Source organism: Pongo pygmaeus, chromosome 1 (genome assembly GCF_028885625.2).
Source record: "Pongo pygmaeus isolate AG05252 chromosome 1, NHGRI_mPonPyg2-v2.0_pri, whole genome shotgun sequence".
NCBI classification, from domain to species: domain Eukaryota; kingdom Metazoa; phylum Chordata; class Mammalia; order Primates; family Hominidae; genus Pongo; species Pongo pygmaeus.
Genome location: NC_072373.2, coordinates 98,762,598 through 98,779,010, shown reverse-complemented (window position 1 = coordinate 98,779,010; position 16,413 = coordinate 98,762,598). Strand labels below are relative to the sequence as shown.

At 41.6% G+C, this 16,413-nt stretch overlaps 1 protein-coding gene across 4 annotated transcripts in view; it reads left to right on the top strand.

Annotated features, from left to right (window-relative positions):
• SNX27 (sorting nexin 27) overlaps positions 1-16,413 on the top strand; it is a 92,640-nt gene that overhangs the window by 70,726 nt on the left and 5,501 nt on the right. For all 4 annotated transcript variants that reach the window (XM_054474055.2, XM_054474056.2, XM_054474057.2 and 1 more), the window contains exons 8-11: positions 5,015-5,104; positions 15,264-15,413; positions 15,742-15,870; positions 16,253-16,312. In XM_054474055.2, the coding sequence (XP_054330030.1) occupies positions 5,015-5,104; positions 15,264-15,413; positions 15,742-15,870; positions 16,253-16,312 (429 nt within the window). The remainder of the gene's footprint in view (positions 1-5,014; positions 5,105-15,263; positions 15,414-15,741; positions 15,871-16,252; positions 16,313-16,413) is intronic.

Here is a 16,413-nt window from a genome sequence, read left to right as displayed (position 1 = left end):
TAATGTAAGTGTAATTATACACTATTTGCCTTTGTAATAACTGGCTTATTTCACTTAACATAATGGTTTCAAGTTTCATACGTGTTGTGGTAGTATAAGACAGGGTTTCCTTCCTTTTTAAGGCTGAATAATATTATGTTGTATGTATATCTCACATTTAATTTATCCATTAATCCGTGGACAGTTGGGTTTCTTTCATTTCTTGGTTATTGTGAATAATGCTGCTGTGAACATGGGTGTGCAGATATCTTGTTGAGATCCTTTTTTCAATATACCCAGAAGTGGGATTACTGAATCATATGGCAGTTCTATTTTCAACTTTTTGAGGAACTGCTATACTGTTTTCCATAGTGACTGCACCATCTCAAATAACTTATTTTTTTGTTTTGTTTTTTATTTTTTGGAGACAGAGTCTTACTGTGTCTCCCAGGCTGGAGTGCAGTGGGATGATCTCGGCTCACTCCAACCTGTGCCTCCTGGGTTCCAATGACTCTTATGCCTCAGCCTTTTTGAAGTATAAAACTAGCTGGGACTACAGTTGTGTATCACCAAGCCCAGCTAATTTTTGTATTTTTGGTAGAGATGGGGTTTCACCATGTTGCCCAGGCTGGTCTCAGACTCCTGGCCTCAAATGATCCACCCAGCTTGGCCTCCCAAAGTGCTGGGATTACAGGCATGAGCCACCGCACCTGGCCACAAACACCGTGCCTGGCAGCTGTTTTTTGATGGACTAAGTAAACAGCTGTATCTTTTGAAAAGTATATTAAATTTCTCTTACTTAATTTCAGTTATTTTTGTATCTTATTTTGATGGTAGGAATATTTAATGAATTTCACAGTTCTAAGATGTTATCAATTATAAGATGCACCATTATTTTATGTATTGATAAGAAAGAGAAAAAAAGCTGTCAGTTAAACTGATACATCATTGATTGTAAGATACATCCCAATTTCAGAAATGTTAAAATATGAAATAATGTATTCATTTAAATTGATGAGATATTATATGTTAGATGCTAATGGTAATAATGAGCCTTTTCCTTAAAAAATTAATAAGGTAGAAATTAATCATTTATATTTAAATTCTGGCTAAACCTGGCAAAGTGCACAGACATTTAAGCTGCTGTTTCCTGAAAGCTCACAGAAGTAGCAGTATTGGAATTTTAAAAAGCGTAAACTTGCAAGGACAAAGAGAACAAGGGAGGATACCACAGCAAATGGCAATTGTTGACAGTTTTTAGAAAATGAATGTCTAAGTAAAAGAGTTTTGATATTTGGTTATTGTGGAGGAAAAATTGGTGATAGGTACATGGGAAGTTACAAACAAAAACACGAGGCATTTAACCTCAAAGGAAATAAAAAATTATGCAAGAAAGGAAGTCATAGCATAGTATATAGCTTAGTTGTGAACAGTGTTTACATATTTATAATAATGCAGTTATTGAGTATTTAATTTTTTATTGAGAAGTTGGGGGAAGAGGAAGTGGGAGTGTTTGGGTGCTACAAGAGAGTTAAAACCAAATATTTTCAACACAGTAAGTCAACAGTGTCTAAAATTGGTTAAGTCAGGAATTGTCAATATAAGCATGCCATTTAGAATTATGGAGGGATTATCACAAGAAATTGCTTAAAGTGCCTAAAAGTAGTTGCTTTTGTGGAATGACGCTCTGGGATCAAGAGGCTGCTGTTTTTATTAGGAGCCTTTTAGTACTATATGTTTTGTTTTTTTAAACTATATACATCTTTTACTTAAAACAATTTAAGAAGAAAAGGAAACTAGGGTGGTGATATTTATGTTTTCCACTTAGTCAAGCAGTGTAATCTTTTTTTTTTTTTTTTTTTTTTGAGACAGTCTTGCTCTGTCTCCCAGGCTGGAGTGCAGTGGCGTGATCTCGGCTCACGGAGATGTAACCTCCGTCTTCCGGGTTCAAGTGATTCTCTTACCTCAGACTCCCGAGTTGCTGGGATTACCTGCTGCCTCCACCACATCCGGCTAATTTTTGTATTTTAGTAGAAATGGGGTTTCAACATGTTGGCCAGGCTGGTCTTGAACTCCTGACCTCAAGTGATCCTCCCGCCTCCCCAAATGATGGGATTGCAGGCATGAGCCACCACACCTGGGTAAGCAATTTCTTGATTAGAAACGAAAGAAGACCATTTTTACTGCCCCATGTGTAAAAGAGCTCACTTGAATTGCTGGAGTAGATAATCACTGTGACCCACCCTCTGCCTTGGGAAAGTGTTCATCAAATATTAGCACTGTTGTAAGTCAGGCATAGTTCTAGGCACTAGGGGTAAAAACAAAACAGAAAGACAGTACTCTTATATTCTTATTCTTATTCTCATTGAAACAATACAGAAATAAAGAAAAATAGTTGTAAAGCCTTTTCCCTGAGCTAAATAACACTGTAAGTTTCTTTGGAAACTGGATAGACCAGTATTGTTTATTTATTTCCCTCCTCTACTTCTCTGCTGGCTTTTCAATAATTGGTTTAAATTTGGCTGGAGCAGTACAGTGTTCTGGTGATGAAGAGGAAAGTGTTCAGGATCTTCAGGACATTGACATTGCATGGTGGTGGTTCTTGAACATCCCCTCTGTGGCTATAATCCTTGGTGCCTAAGTGAGCCCTCACTTGTATGGCCAGGTTGGGGAGAGACTGGCATAATCTTTCTATTAGTCACTTCCTGGCAGGACATTCATATCCTCGTACGGTTCTTAGAAGAACTTAATAGCTAAATGATACTAATAATAGCTACTGATATATACTTTACAAAACTCTTAACATCTGTCATCTTTTTCTTGTACATCTATGAGATATTCTAGTTTTACACAGTGAAAGGGTTTACATGACTTATGCGAGTGCACATTGGTAGGTGACAGAACTAAAAGTTGAATTAGTCTCTTGACTTAATCTTTTTTTTTTTTTTGCGATGGAGTCTTGCTCTGTCACCCAGGCTGGAGTGCAGTGGCGCTATCTTGGCTCACTGCAAGCTCTGCCTCCTGGGTTCACGCCATTCTCCTGCCTCAGCCTCCTGAGAGCTGGGACTACAGGCGCCTGCCACCTCTCCCCAGCTAATTTTTTGTATTTTTAGTAGAGACAGGTTTTCACCATGTTAGCCAGGATGGTCTTGATCTCCTGACCTCATGATCCGCCTGCCTCAGCCTCCCAAAGTGCTGGGATTACAGGCGTGAGCCACCGCGCCTGGCCGTCTTGACTTAATCTTGAACTCATTTGCCTATCCAACTATCTTTCCTTAAAAGACTCTGGGAAGTGATTTCTACCTTGAGTACCAAACATCATTTATCTTCCTTATTTCATTCTCTCTTCAGGTTAATTCACGTGGCTTTCAAACACAAATCAAACTTTCTTTAATAAAGGAGCCATTTTTTATTGCTTATTTTAGCTCCCTGTTGTTTATTTCCTTAAGTCTAAATTCCTGTGCCTACTTTTTAGGATTTTTCATAATCTGGTGTTAGTCTGCCTATCCAGCATTATCTTTAATTGTCTCCTGTTCCGTTATTTAAATCAGGTAAATCTGTTTTCTCAAAGTATTTAAGCACAGACTCATTCCTGTTTCCTATCTTTAGCTTTTAGTTTCTCTTCTTCATTCTGTTCTTTGGGGATCCACCTAAGGCTTCCCTGATAACCGTAATTATAAATAAGTGCTTCCATTCTGACTGCCTATATCACTGTCTGTACCATATATGTTTGCTATTTCATTGTAATGCAGCATTATATACCGTCTTTCAGTGCTCTCTAATTGTTTACACATGTATAAAATAACTGTAAGTTAAGTCCCCTGACACGAGAAACCAGATCTCTCACATATACCTAAAACAATGCTTGAGCACATGCCAGATGTTCTTTAAATGCTAGTTATTCCAATAAGTATACCTGTTACTGGATGTATTAGTCCATTTTCACACTGCTATAAAGACACTACCTGAGATTAGGTAATTTATAAAGCAAGGAAGGTTTTTTTTGTTTGTGCTTTTTTGAGATGGAGTCTCGCACTGTCACCTGGGCTGGAGTGTAGTGGCATGATCTCAGCTCACTGCAACCTCTGCCTCCTGGGTTCAAGCGATTCTCCTGCCTCAGCCTCCCGAGTAGCTGGGATTACAGGTGCCTGCCACCATGCCCAGCTAATTTTTTGTATTTTTAGTAGAGACGGGGTTTCATCATGTTGGCCAGGCTGGTCTCGAACTCCTGACCTTGTGATTCACCTGCCTCAGCCTCCCAAAGTGCAAGAAAGGAAGTTTAATTGACTCACAGTTTCGTATGGCTGGGGAAAGCCTCAGGAAACTTACAATCATGGCATAAGGTGAAGGGGAAGCAAGTACCTTCTTCACAAGGTGACGAGAGAGAGAGCACACGCAGGGGGAACTGCTATTTTTAAAACTATCAGATCTAGGTCAGGCGCGGTGGCTCATGCCTGTAATTCCAGCACTTTGGGAGGTCGAGGCGGGCAGATCACTTGAGGTCAAGAGTTCGAGACTAGGCTGGCCAACATGGTGAAGCCCCATCTCTATTAAAAACACAAAAATTAGCTGGGTGTGGTGGCTCATGCCTGTAGTCCCAGCTACTCTGGAGGCTGAGGCAAGAGAATCGCTTGAACCTGGGAGGCGGAGGTTTCAGTGAGTCGAGATTGTGCCACTGCACTCCAGCCTGGGTGACAGAGCCAGACTCCGTCTCAAAATAAACAAAAAAACCCCATCAGATCTTGTGAGAACTCCCTCACTATCACGAGACCAGCGTGGGGAAACCAGACCATGATCCAGTCACCTCCCACTGGGTCCCTCCCTCGACACGTGGGGACTACAATTTGAGATGAGATTTGAGTGGGGACACAGAGCCAGACCATATCCCTGGACATGTGGCAGAGTTCACTGGTAATGATGGTGGTCCAAGTGGACAAGAGATTTTCTGAAAATGCATCTGTGTCTGTTTTCATCGAGAATGTACATAATAATGATTTTTACACTCCTTTCTTCTCTACTTCTGTTTTGGTGATAGGCAGTCGATGATGTGAAGAAAGGTTACATCAAAGCAGAAGAAAAGTCCTATCAATTACAGAAGCTATACGAACAAAGAAAAATGGTCATGGTAAGTTTATGTCCCCATAATCCCTTTATAAAATGCCCCTTCCTACCTTTAAAACCTTTAAAACCTTTAAAACCTTTAAAACCTTTAAAACTTTCATAAAGTCATTTTTGAAAGGATTACAACCTGGTTAGTGGATTAACTAATTTTAAAAAAGGAGGGGAATAGGGACCTTGATGCAAAGTCCATTGTGTTTCTCCATTTAACACACAAAGATCTTGAATTACTGTATATTGGTACATAATTTTATTATTATTTTGAGGGGTGGGGTGGGGGAGGGACAGAGTCTTGCTATGTTGCCCAGGCTGAAGTGCAGTGTCACGATCTAGGCTCACTGCAGCCTTTGCCTCCTGGGTTCAAGCGATTCTCCTGCCTCAGCTTCCCGAGTAGCTGGGACTACAGGCATGCGCCACCACACCCAGCTAATTTTTGTATTTGTAGTAGAGACAGGGTTTTGCCATGTTGGCCAGGCTGGTCTCGAACTCTTGACCTCAGGTGATCCACCTGCCTTGACCTCCCAAAGTGCTGGGATTATAGGACTGAGCCACTGAGCCTGGCCCATAATTTTATTATTAATAATACCTATTTTTTGGTTAAAAAGTGCTGAAACAAAAGTTGTGTAAAACACTACAATAGGATATAGATAAGATTGTATAAGACCTGATATTTGGCTTTTTAACATTAGGAATTATTTTAGTCATGAGCAAAATCATTTGTTTTTACAGCTTCCATTTCTGCAGTTGCTTAAACATTTATGCTCCGTAGTACTCTTGGTTAGTATATCATCCTAGAATTGTGCTATTTGATTCAATAACTACTAGACTCATGTAGGTATTTAAATATAAATTTAAATTCATTTAAATTAAATGCAATTTAAAATTCAGTTCTCTAGCTGCTCTAGCCACATTTCAATGCTAAGCAGCCATATGTGCACAGTGAATAGCTAGCATATTGGACTGTGCAGGTATAGAACATTTCATCATCACTGAAAGTTTTGCTGAACAGGGCTGCCTAGAGTATTCCTTAAATGGCTTTAAATTCATTTTCAATTTGTATCTGCCGTAGATACAGGGATGGAAATTGTCAAAAATAAAATTAGTAAAGAACACATAAAAATTTCTACTCATTATAACACTTTTAAATTTCTCTCTTGGCAGATTCACATGCAGTCGAAGTTTTTTCAATTATACATGCTCCTCAACTTACAGTGGGGCTACATCCCAATAAACACATCTGAAGTTGAAAATATTAAATCAAAAATGCATTTAATACACCTAACCTACCAAACATTACAGCTTAGCCTAGCCTATCTTAAATGTGATCAGAACACATATTACCCTACAGTCAGGCAAAATCATCTAACACAAAGCCCATTTTAGAATAAAGTTGTTTAAACTGTTTTTTGTTTGTTTGTTTTTTGGAGACTGAGTCTTGCTGTGTCACCCAGGCTAGAGTGCAGCGGTGTGGTCTCAGCTCACTGCAACCTCCACCTCCTGGGCTCAAGGGATTCTCCTGCCTCAGCCTCTGGAGTAGCTGGGACTATAGGCACCCAACACCACGCTTGGCTAATTTTTGTATTTTTAGTAGAGATGGGGTTTCACCATGTTGGCCAGGCTGGTCTCGAACTCCAGACCTTGAGTGAACCGCTTGCCTCAGCCTCCCAAAGTGCTGGAATTACAGGCGTAAGCCACCGCGCCAGGCCTAAAGTTATTTAAAGTTTTGAACAAAAATTTGAGGTACTTGTAAAGACAGCAGAAAAGTTAAAAAAAAAAAATTGAAGTACAGTGTCTGCTGCACACACATTGCTTTCACACCATCATGAAGTCAAAAAAGCACTAAGTTAACCATTGTAAGTTAGTGACCGTCTGTATCATTTTCATTCTTTAGTAGTGATTCTGATAGGTCATTTGAATTCTTTTGTACCTTCTGTGTACTTTTCAGGACAGAATATTGATTCATGTACATTAATTGGGTTGGAATAAGAATGCAAACAGCTGCGGGGTGCGGTGGCTCACGCCTGTAATCACAGCACTTTGGGAGGCTGAGGTGGGCGGATCACCTGAGGTCAGGAGTTCGAGACCAGCCTAGCCAACATGGTGAAACCCCATCTCTACTAAAAATACAAAAAGTAGTGGGGCGTGGTAGCATGTGCCTGTAATCCCAGCTACTCAGGAGGCTGAGGCCAGAGAATCGCTTGAACCCGGAAGGCGGAGGTTGCAGTGAGCCGAGATTGCGCCACTGCACTTCAGCCTGGAAAACACAGTGAGACTCCGTCTCAACAATAACAACAAAAAATGCAAACCAGTCAGCCATTGAACTTAGCCTGTAATCTTATATCTAGCTAAGTTAGTTATTTTAATCATTTACGTGATGAAAAGTAATAAATCTCTATACCTTAGAAAATTGCCAAAGATCAGGGAGCCATCTTACCAATGTTCTATGTATCAGCAGGCTGACATAGAAAATGCAAAATCTTTTAAATGTAATTAAATCTTGGCAGAATTTTGGTTAGGAGAATTTTGCTATGTGTGAGACAGAATTTTAAAACACGACTTCCACCTGTTCTTTAAGATAATGGCATTGTCTTCTATATATTAATGCATGATTCTGACCAATACATTGGCATCTTTTTGGTGAAAAGGGCCAAATACTAACAGGCCATCAACTTCTGCAGTAATCCTTTGCCTTTGCCAAAGCCAACAGAGTTTTCTTGTTTCTGAAAAGTTAATAGAATCAAAATAATTTCATAAGGTCTTCTGATAATACCAGTGTGGAATACATACTGTTTCTTTGCCTTTATAGTACTCCAGACACACTAACTTTCCATCTACGTATTCAACAAAACATATTTGTTGAGTACCAAGTACGTGCCAGGCACAGTGCAAGGTGTGAGAGAAATACATAGGTTTGCATTGTGCTGTGGCAAAATATAGAAAATCTGAATTTAATAAACACAGTAATCTATTATGAAGTCATTTTTAGACTTGTTTATATTTTGTAATCACCCAGGTAAAAACTCAAGTATAGTTGATAGACAGATATGTTTCCCCATGGTCTTTTGCCATTGTGTATAAAATATGCTTAAACATTTGTGGAATTAGATTGTCTTGAAAACCTAGTGCCAACATATTTCTGTGTACTAGCCACATGATATGATATTCAGATTTTGAAGAAAATCTCATTAAAGTTTGAATTTTATAAGTATAATATGTATTCAAGTATCAGTGTTCAAAGGCATTAGCCTAGCCAATATTAGGTCATGGTCAGTACATTGAAACTTCTCACATGGGCCTTCTGAGCCCATAGGCCCTGATGCCATTAACCATAGCAACTAAGTATGGTGAACAGGCCTACGATTAGGCCAGGTCACTACAATTGGTAGTTGTCACATCACTGTGAGAACTGCAGCAACACAATGAACTTCTCAGTTTTAGTTTCTTTTCTGTAAAATGGGGATATTCCGATTATCAGCTATTAAGTAGAATCTTGACAAAGTACGCCAAGATTCTTGGAAGATAAATAAGCTTTGTGTAAGTTCCCCTGTCCTCCAGATCTCCAAATACAGAAGAGAGCTCACATCTGTGCATAGTTTATAATACCCAGTGTGATCAAAAACATTTTTGTTTTATACTTACTTACAAAGTTAGGCTGAATCTCAAATTTGGATGGTTGAGAATATAATATACAAGAAACAATGTTTTCTCTTCTCTTCCTTCCTCCGTCCCTCCCTTTCTGTCTCCTCACACAAACAGTAGACATGTATAAATTATGCTTTTCTTATGTTGAAATGGCCTGATTTTGCCATTGTTGAACAGATAAAGAGCTTTTGTGTTTCTCTGCATAATTTGTATTGATTTCACACAAGGCAGCACGTATGTCAGTTTTTCTCAAAGTGTGGTCTCCAGTCTACTTACATGGAAGACACTTTTGAAGCTGCTTAAAATGCAGATTTCTAGACTCCACCCCACATTTACTAAGCCAGAATCTCTGGGGGTAGGACCTAGGGAACTTTATTTTTAAAAAGCACACTGGTGATTCTGGAACGTTAGGTGCTTCAGAATCACTACTCTGATTCTGGTTTTGGGAGAGTTGGCTCTTGAGGTTCCTCTCAGTCCCTTACTTCTATTTTGGACCTGGTTTGACCCTTAGCAGGTTGTTTGGGAGAACAGAGAGTTCTCTGGAGTGGACCTTGACCCATTCACCTAAAGTGTTCTGCTCTGTTAAGCATTGAGTCTCTGCTTTAAAAACTGTCGGCCTGGTGCAGTGGCTCATGCCTATAATCCCAGCACTTTGGGAGGCCGAGGTGGGCAGATCATGAGGTCAGGAGATCGAGACCATCCTGGCTAACATGGTGAAACCTCGTCTCGACTAAAACTACAAAAAATTAGCCAGGTGTGGTGGCGGGCGCCTGTAGACCCAGCTACTCAGGAGACTGGGGCAGGAGAATGGCTTGAACCCAGGAGGCAAGGCCTGCAGTGAGCTGAGATCACGCCACTGCACTCCAGCCTGGGCGACAGAGCGGAGTCTGTCTCAAAAAAAAAAAAAAAACCAAAAAAAAAAACAAAAAACAAACTGCCCTATATCTGTATTTATTTGTCTTGCTGAATATTGAACATTTATAAAATATCCTGTACTAACCTGTCCAATTCTCTGGCTTAAATGGGCCACTTTCTACATGATACATGAATAAAGGAAGATAATTCGGGATACATATTTAGCTACTCAAAACTTAAAGTGAAAACTAAGGGAACCTGTGTCCTTGGTGAGACAACAGAGTAAAGTTCATTGGGAGACAGGGTGGTCAGAGAGACTCAGGTTGGGTAGTATTTATCAACTTTAATTGGGAAGTCCCTGAAAGGAGAATGGTCAGGATGATTTGGTGTTTTAAATACCAAATACCCTTTTAAATATCCTTATGTAAACATGCTTAAAAGCAAAAATTCAGCGAGGCGCGGTGGCTCACTCCTGTAATCCCAGCACTTTGGGAGGCCAAGGCAGGCAGATCACGAGGTCAGGAGTTCGAGACCAGCCTGGCCAGCATGGTGAAACCCCGTCTCTACTAAAAGTACAAAAAATTGCTGGGTGTGGGGGCGCACGCCTATAGTCCCAGCTACTCAGGAGGCTGAGGCAGGAGAATTGCTTGAACCCAGGAGGCGGAGGTTGCAGTAAGCCGAGATCATGCCACTGCACTCCAGCCTGGGCAACAGAGTGAGACTCCATCCCCAAAAAAAAAAAAAAACACTTTTCTTTTACAAATTTTTGATTTATATAAAAAAATTTTTGTAACTTATTTTAGGTTCAGGGACATGTGCAGGTTTGTTACATAGATAAACTGCATGTCATGGGAGTTTGGTGTACAGATTATTTTGTCACCCAGGTAGTAAGCATGATACTACCTGGGTGTTTTTTCTGATCCTCTCCTGTAAAATTTTAAATGTTTCTTCTTTGAGGCTTTGTGCAAGCCCAAGAATGTAGAGACTGCCCACTTAATGCTGATAAATACTGCCCGATCTGAGCTCTCTGAAAACCTTGTCTTCCAATGAGACTTTACCTTTATCGGCTCACCAAGGGCACAGGTGCCCTTAGTTTTCACTTGGGTTATTTTTAGAGCTTATGCCATTAAGAAGTTCCCTGAAGGTCTTTTGCTTTCAAGGACTACATTCTTGAATACGGAGGGATAAATTAGTCTTTTGATTCAGAGGGGACGGAGAGGGCATGTATTATGTGCCTGACTGGTCTAGGCACTTTTTATGAAGTCTCATTTTCTCCTTATAACAACCCTGCAGGTATTATTCCTACTTTACAGAGAAGTGGAGTCTGAGAGATTAAGATTCTTACCTAAGATGACATAGCTTCTCAGAAGTGGAACTAGAATTTGAAAATGTGATTTGAACCCATTTTTGTCAGGCTCCAGTGCATATATTTTTCCCTGCATCAGGGAAGACAGGATAACAGCAATGTCTTTTATTTCCAGATGGCAGAAGAGAAGACCCCAGGTAGAGTAACTTACTCAAGGTCATAAAGAGAGAGTTTAAGATACTCAGAGCTCCACGCTTCTTCTGATCTCTTTTCCCAAATCCCTGCTTTTGTCGGCGTGCTTCTCTCTTTTTAAAAGATCTATTATAGTAAAACTCCCAATTAGAGATTGTGGCAGAAATATTTGTCAAAACAGTAGTGGTACCTCTCAACGAAGAGAACTCTCAACAGATGTGCTATATGTAATCCTATTTTGTTAAAGGACATGAGTAGTACTAGTTTCAAGGGTCAACGACACCCACTGGCATTTACAGAGGTGTTAAGTGTCCTGGGGCAGAATTGCTGCTTATTGAGCATGTAAAGTTTCTGATGACTATGTTAGGAAGATGGCTTGGATTGAGTGCCAGAGGCCTGGTTGCTAGGGTGTTCTTTTTCTTTTAACGTTTTATTGTATCTATATATACTTTTTTTTTTGAGTTGGAGTCTCAGTCTGTTGCCCAGGCAGGCTGGAGTGCAGTAGCACAATCCCGGCTCACTGCAGCCTCCACCTTCCAGGTTCAAGCAATTCTGCCTCAGCCTCTCATGTAGCTGGGATTACAGGTGCATGCCACTATGCCTGGCTAATTTTTGTATTTTTAGTAAAAATGGGGTTTCACCATGTTGGCCAGGCTGGTCTTGAACTCCTGACCTCAGGTGATCTGCCTACCTCGGCCTCCCAAAGTGCTGGGATTACAGGCATGAGCCACCACACCCAGCTGTATACATTTTTAAATACATAAAGAAGTTGGAAGAAAAATACAATTAATCCCCATGTATCCATTACCCAGCTTCAATAGCCTTCGATTTTCTGCCATTCATGTTGCCTCTATCTCACTCACATGGTTTTTTCCCCTCAGGAGATTTGTTTGTTGGTTTGTTTTACTGTCACTGACTTGAAGCTCACCCCAGGAATTTTTAAAAGTAATTTCCAGATACTTTAAAAGTTTTTTTTAGCTGTCATTTATTAAATGCCTAATTATGGCTGAGTACTGTGTTAAATATCTTTTTTATTTTTATTTCTTATTTTGAGACAGGTCACTTATTTTGAGATTGCAGTGGTGCGATCTCAGCCAGGCTGGAGTGCAGTGGTGCCATCATAGCCTTGACCTCCTGGGCTCAAGCAATCCTCCCACCTCACCCTCCCAAGTAGCTAGGACTAAGGTGCCCAGCAAATTTGTTTTTGTTTTTTTTGTAGAGATGGGGTTTCACTATATTGCCTAGGCTGGTCTCTAACTCCTGGGTTCAAGTGATCCTCCCACCTCAGCCTCCCAAAGTGTTGGGATTACAAGTGTGAGCCACCATGCCCAGCCAAATACTCTGTATTTAATGCTCACAAATCACACTGTGGTTTAGATGCTATTATTATTTCCCATTTATGGAAGAGGAAACTGAGGCACCTGGGATTAAGTAATTTGCCTGCCTTAAAGTAACTTGCGCAAGGTTGCACAGTTAGGAAGTAATGGAAGTAATGGGGCCAGGATTCAAGCCCAGGGTAGTCTGGGCCTCTTACTCACTCCTCTGTGTTTCAGGCATTGCTGTTTATTATAACCCCAGAAGAGTTCTGTTCTATACCACCCACCTCTGTCGTATTTACCAAAGTATAGGAGTCAGAGATTTATTTTGTTTATAGTGCCAATGGCAGGATTAAGCAGTATCCATGTTTATCACTGATCTAGGAAGGACAATAAAAAAGAGTAGGTGAAATAGGGCGATAGAAGGAGGGAGGGAAGAAAAATGATGTGATGGAAATATTGTTGCACTTCTAGGCTGGGCACGGTGGCTCACACCTGTAATCCCAGCATTTTGGGAGGCCAAGGCAGGTAGATCACTTGAGGCCAGGAGTTCAAGACCAGCCTGGCCAACATGGCAAAACCCCGTCTCTACTAAAAATACAAAGCATTAGCCAGGTGTTGTGGCGCACATCTGTGGTCCCAGTTACTCAGGAGGCTGAGGCATGAGAATTGCTTGAACCTGGGAGGCGGAGGCTGCAGTGAGACATGGTCACACCCCTGCACTCCAGCCTGGGTGACAGAGTGAGACTCTGTCTCAATTAAAAAATAATAAATAAATAAAGAGATGGAGACTTGCTCTTTTGCCCAGGTTGGAGTGCAGTGGCATGACCAGACTACCCTGGGCTTGAACTCCTGAGCTCAACCTATCCTCCTGCCTAAGCCTCCAAATAGCTAGGACTATAGGCACATACCACCATGCCCAGCTAATTTTGAAATTTTTTGTAGAGACAAGGTGTCACTGTGTTGCCCAGGCTGGTCTCAAATTCCTGTGCTCAAGCAATCCTCCTGCCGCAGCCTCCCAAAGTGCTGGGATTGCAGGCATGAGCATTGCACCCGGCCCTCTGTTTTGCAGTGTTGTAACTGTGAGAATCATATGTGGCACTTCATTTTGGTCCAGATGCTTTTCAAGGAACCATATATACTGGAGACCCAGGGGACAATGGGGTTGATTTGGGGACTAGTTGGTGACAGTAAAAGGAACAGAGGCCTGGAAATTAAACCTGGGTTCTAGTCCTAGTTGTGCCACTTATTATTACTTGTGACTGCAGGCTAGTCTCATCTGAGTTCCCATAAAATGACTCATTTTTAAAGTCTCTTTCAGTTTTAACATTTTGTAAATATGAGATTTGGGGTAGCTTAATCCTTACTACAGATCATTGTAACTTTTGATTGGAAAAGGAATAAAGAGAAATATTACCGCCGGGCGCGGTGGCTCACGCCTGTAATCCCAGCACTTTGGGAGGCCAAGGCGGGTGGATCACAAGGTCAGGAGATCGAGACCATCCTGGCTAACATGGTGAAACCCCGTCTCTACTAAAAATACAAACATTAGCCAGGCGTGGTGGCAGGCGCCTGTAGTCCCAGCTACTCAGGAGGCTGAGGCAGGAGAATAGCGTGAACCCGGGAAGTGAAGCTTGCAGTGAGCCAAGATCACGCCACTGCACTCCAGCCTGGGTGACAGAGCAAGACTCCATCTCAAAAAAAAAAAAGGAGAAATATTTTCTCCCTTTCTTAATTGTAAGGATAGATTAGATTCCCATCCCTTAATTACAATGAAAATAGAGGATCAGACTAAAATCAGAATTGTGAGACCCCTTCTAGCCCTGTGAGTCCTGGTTATAGTATATCTTCTGGTTTTCATCTGTGTATCTTTCTGTTTTTCCGGTTTTTTTTTTTTTTTTTTTTTTTTTTTCCCTGAGACAGAGTCTTGCTCTGTCTCCCAGGCTGGAGTGCAGTGGCGCAATCTCAGCTCACTGCAACCTCTGCCTCCTGGGTTCAAGTGATTCTCCTGCCTCAGCCTCCCGAGTAGCTGGAATTACAGGCGTGTGCCACCACGCTTGGCTAATTTTTTGTATTTTTAGGTATTTGAGGCTGCAGTGAGACATGGTCATGCCACTGCACTCCATTGAGACGGGGTTTCACTGTGTTAGTCAGGATGGTCTTGATTTCCTGACCTCATGATCCACCCCCCTCGGCCTCTCGAAGTGTTGGGATTACAGGCGTGAGCCACCGCGCCTGGCCCGTATCTTTTTGAAGTAGAGAAAGGAGGGTTAGAAGTATGAAGGTGGTGTTTCCTTACTTACGGCAAAAAAGAAAAAAAAAAAGTAGAAGTTGAAAGTGAGATAAAGAATTGCTAGCCAGGCACGGTGGCTCATGCCTGTAACCCTTGCACTTTCAGTGGCTGAGGTGGGAGGATTAGTTGAGCCCAGGAGTTCAAGACCAGTGTGGGTAACATAGGGAGACCCTGTCTCTATAGAAAATAAAAAAATTAGCTGGGTATGGTGGTGTGTGCCTGTGGTCCCAGCTACTTGGGAGGCTGAGGCAGGAGGATCATTGGAGGCTAAGGTGGGAGGATTGCTTGAGCCCTGGAGGTTGAGGTTTCAGTGAGCCAGGATCATGCTACTGCACTCCAGCCTAAGCGACAGAGCAAGACCTGGTCTCAAAAAATAAAAAGAAAAGAATTGTCTCAGAGTCCTTTCCCAACTTAGAGATGGGTGCGTGACCAGAGGCCAGGTCTTCAGGTTGTTGGGTGAGAATACTCTTTGTTCTTTTTCTTGCACCACATCTCAATAGCTCTTCATTGTGTTTAATACCGTAGTAACCCTGTTTCTCCTTTCTTTTTTTTTTTTTTTTAGTACCTCAACATGCTAAGGACTTGTGAGGGCTACAATGAAATTATCTTTCCCCACTGTGCCTGTGACTCCAGGAGGAAGGGGCACGTTATCACAGCCATCAGCATCACGCACTTTAAACTGCATGCCTGCACTGAAGAAGGACAACTGGAGGTGAGTTTTCATCATAGGGCTCTGGCTACGAGGACTGGAGATACTTTGATGCTCACTTCCTTGTGACGTTTTAATTCCTTTTTAGGGGGAAATGAAATCAAAACTGTATTTTGACTGGGGCAAATAAACAGGCATGGAATCCACACTGATCCTCAGCTTCATTGGCTGCTTCCACTGATTTGTATTCTTCTATCACAGTCCTTTCTCTGAAGCGATGCAGACATCTCCATTCATTTCTCTTCTGTCTCCTGGTTCAGAACCCCCTACCTCAGTTCCCCAGCACTCTGAAACACAGACTGTACCTTACTGCCTTGTCTTGGTTGTCCAGAACCAGGTAATTGCATTTGAATGGGATGAGATGCAGCGATGGGACACAGATGAAGAAGGGATGGCCTTCTGTTTCGAATATGCACGAGGAGAGAAGAAGCCCCGATGGGTTAAAATCTTCACGCCATATGTGAGTGCAATTTGGAGAAAGTAACTGGGACTTAGTTTGTTTTTTTGTTTTTTTCCAGCTAAATGCATAAATGGAGAGAGAGATAGAGCTAGTAGTTGTCTTGAGATCTGAACCTGTTTGAATCCTGGAGCCCCCAGATTCATCCTGTCTTTGCTTTAGGCCTGACTGGAATTGGCAATTTCGTATCCCACTTGGCTCATAGTTACCACTAGAAGGAGCTAGAGAATAGTGGATGAACCATGCCTGGGTTTTATGGTACTTGTCAGGGTTTTTCTCTAGACTGAGTTTGGAAGATGGGATGACTGGGGATAGGAGTTCAAAGGCACAGTCCTGAGGTGCCTGCTCTTGAGAAGTTAGTGAGTGTCACCACCTTTTTTTTCAGTTCAATTACATGCATGAGTGCTTCGAGAGGGTGTTCTGCGAGCTCAAGTGGAGAAAAGAGGTAATTCTGAACAGTCCTTGAATTGACCTTTTCATCTTTTCTGTTTCTTTAAAATTTGTAGGCCTGTGGCCAAATACCTGGGACCCTCACCTCCATCTCTG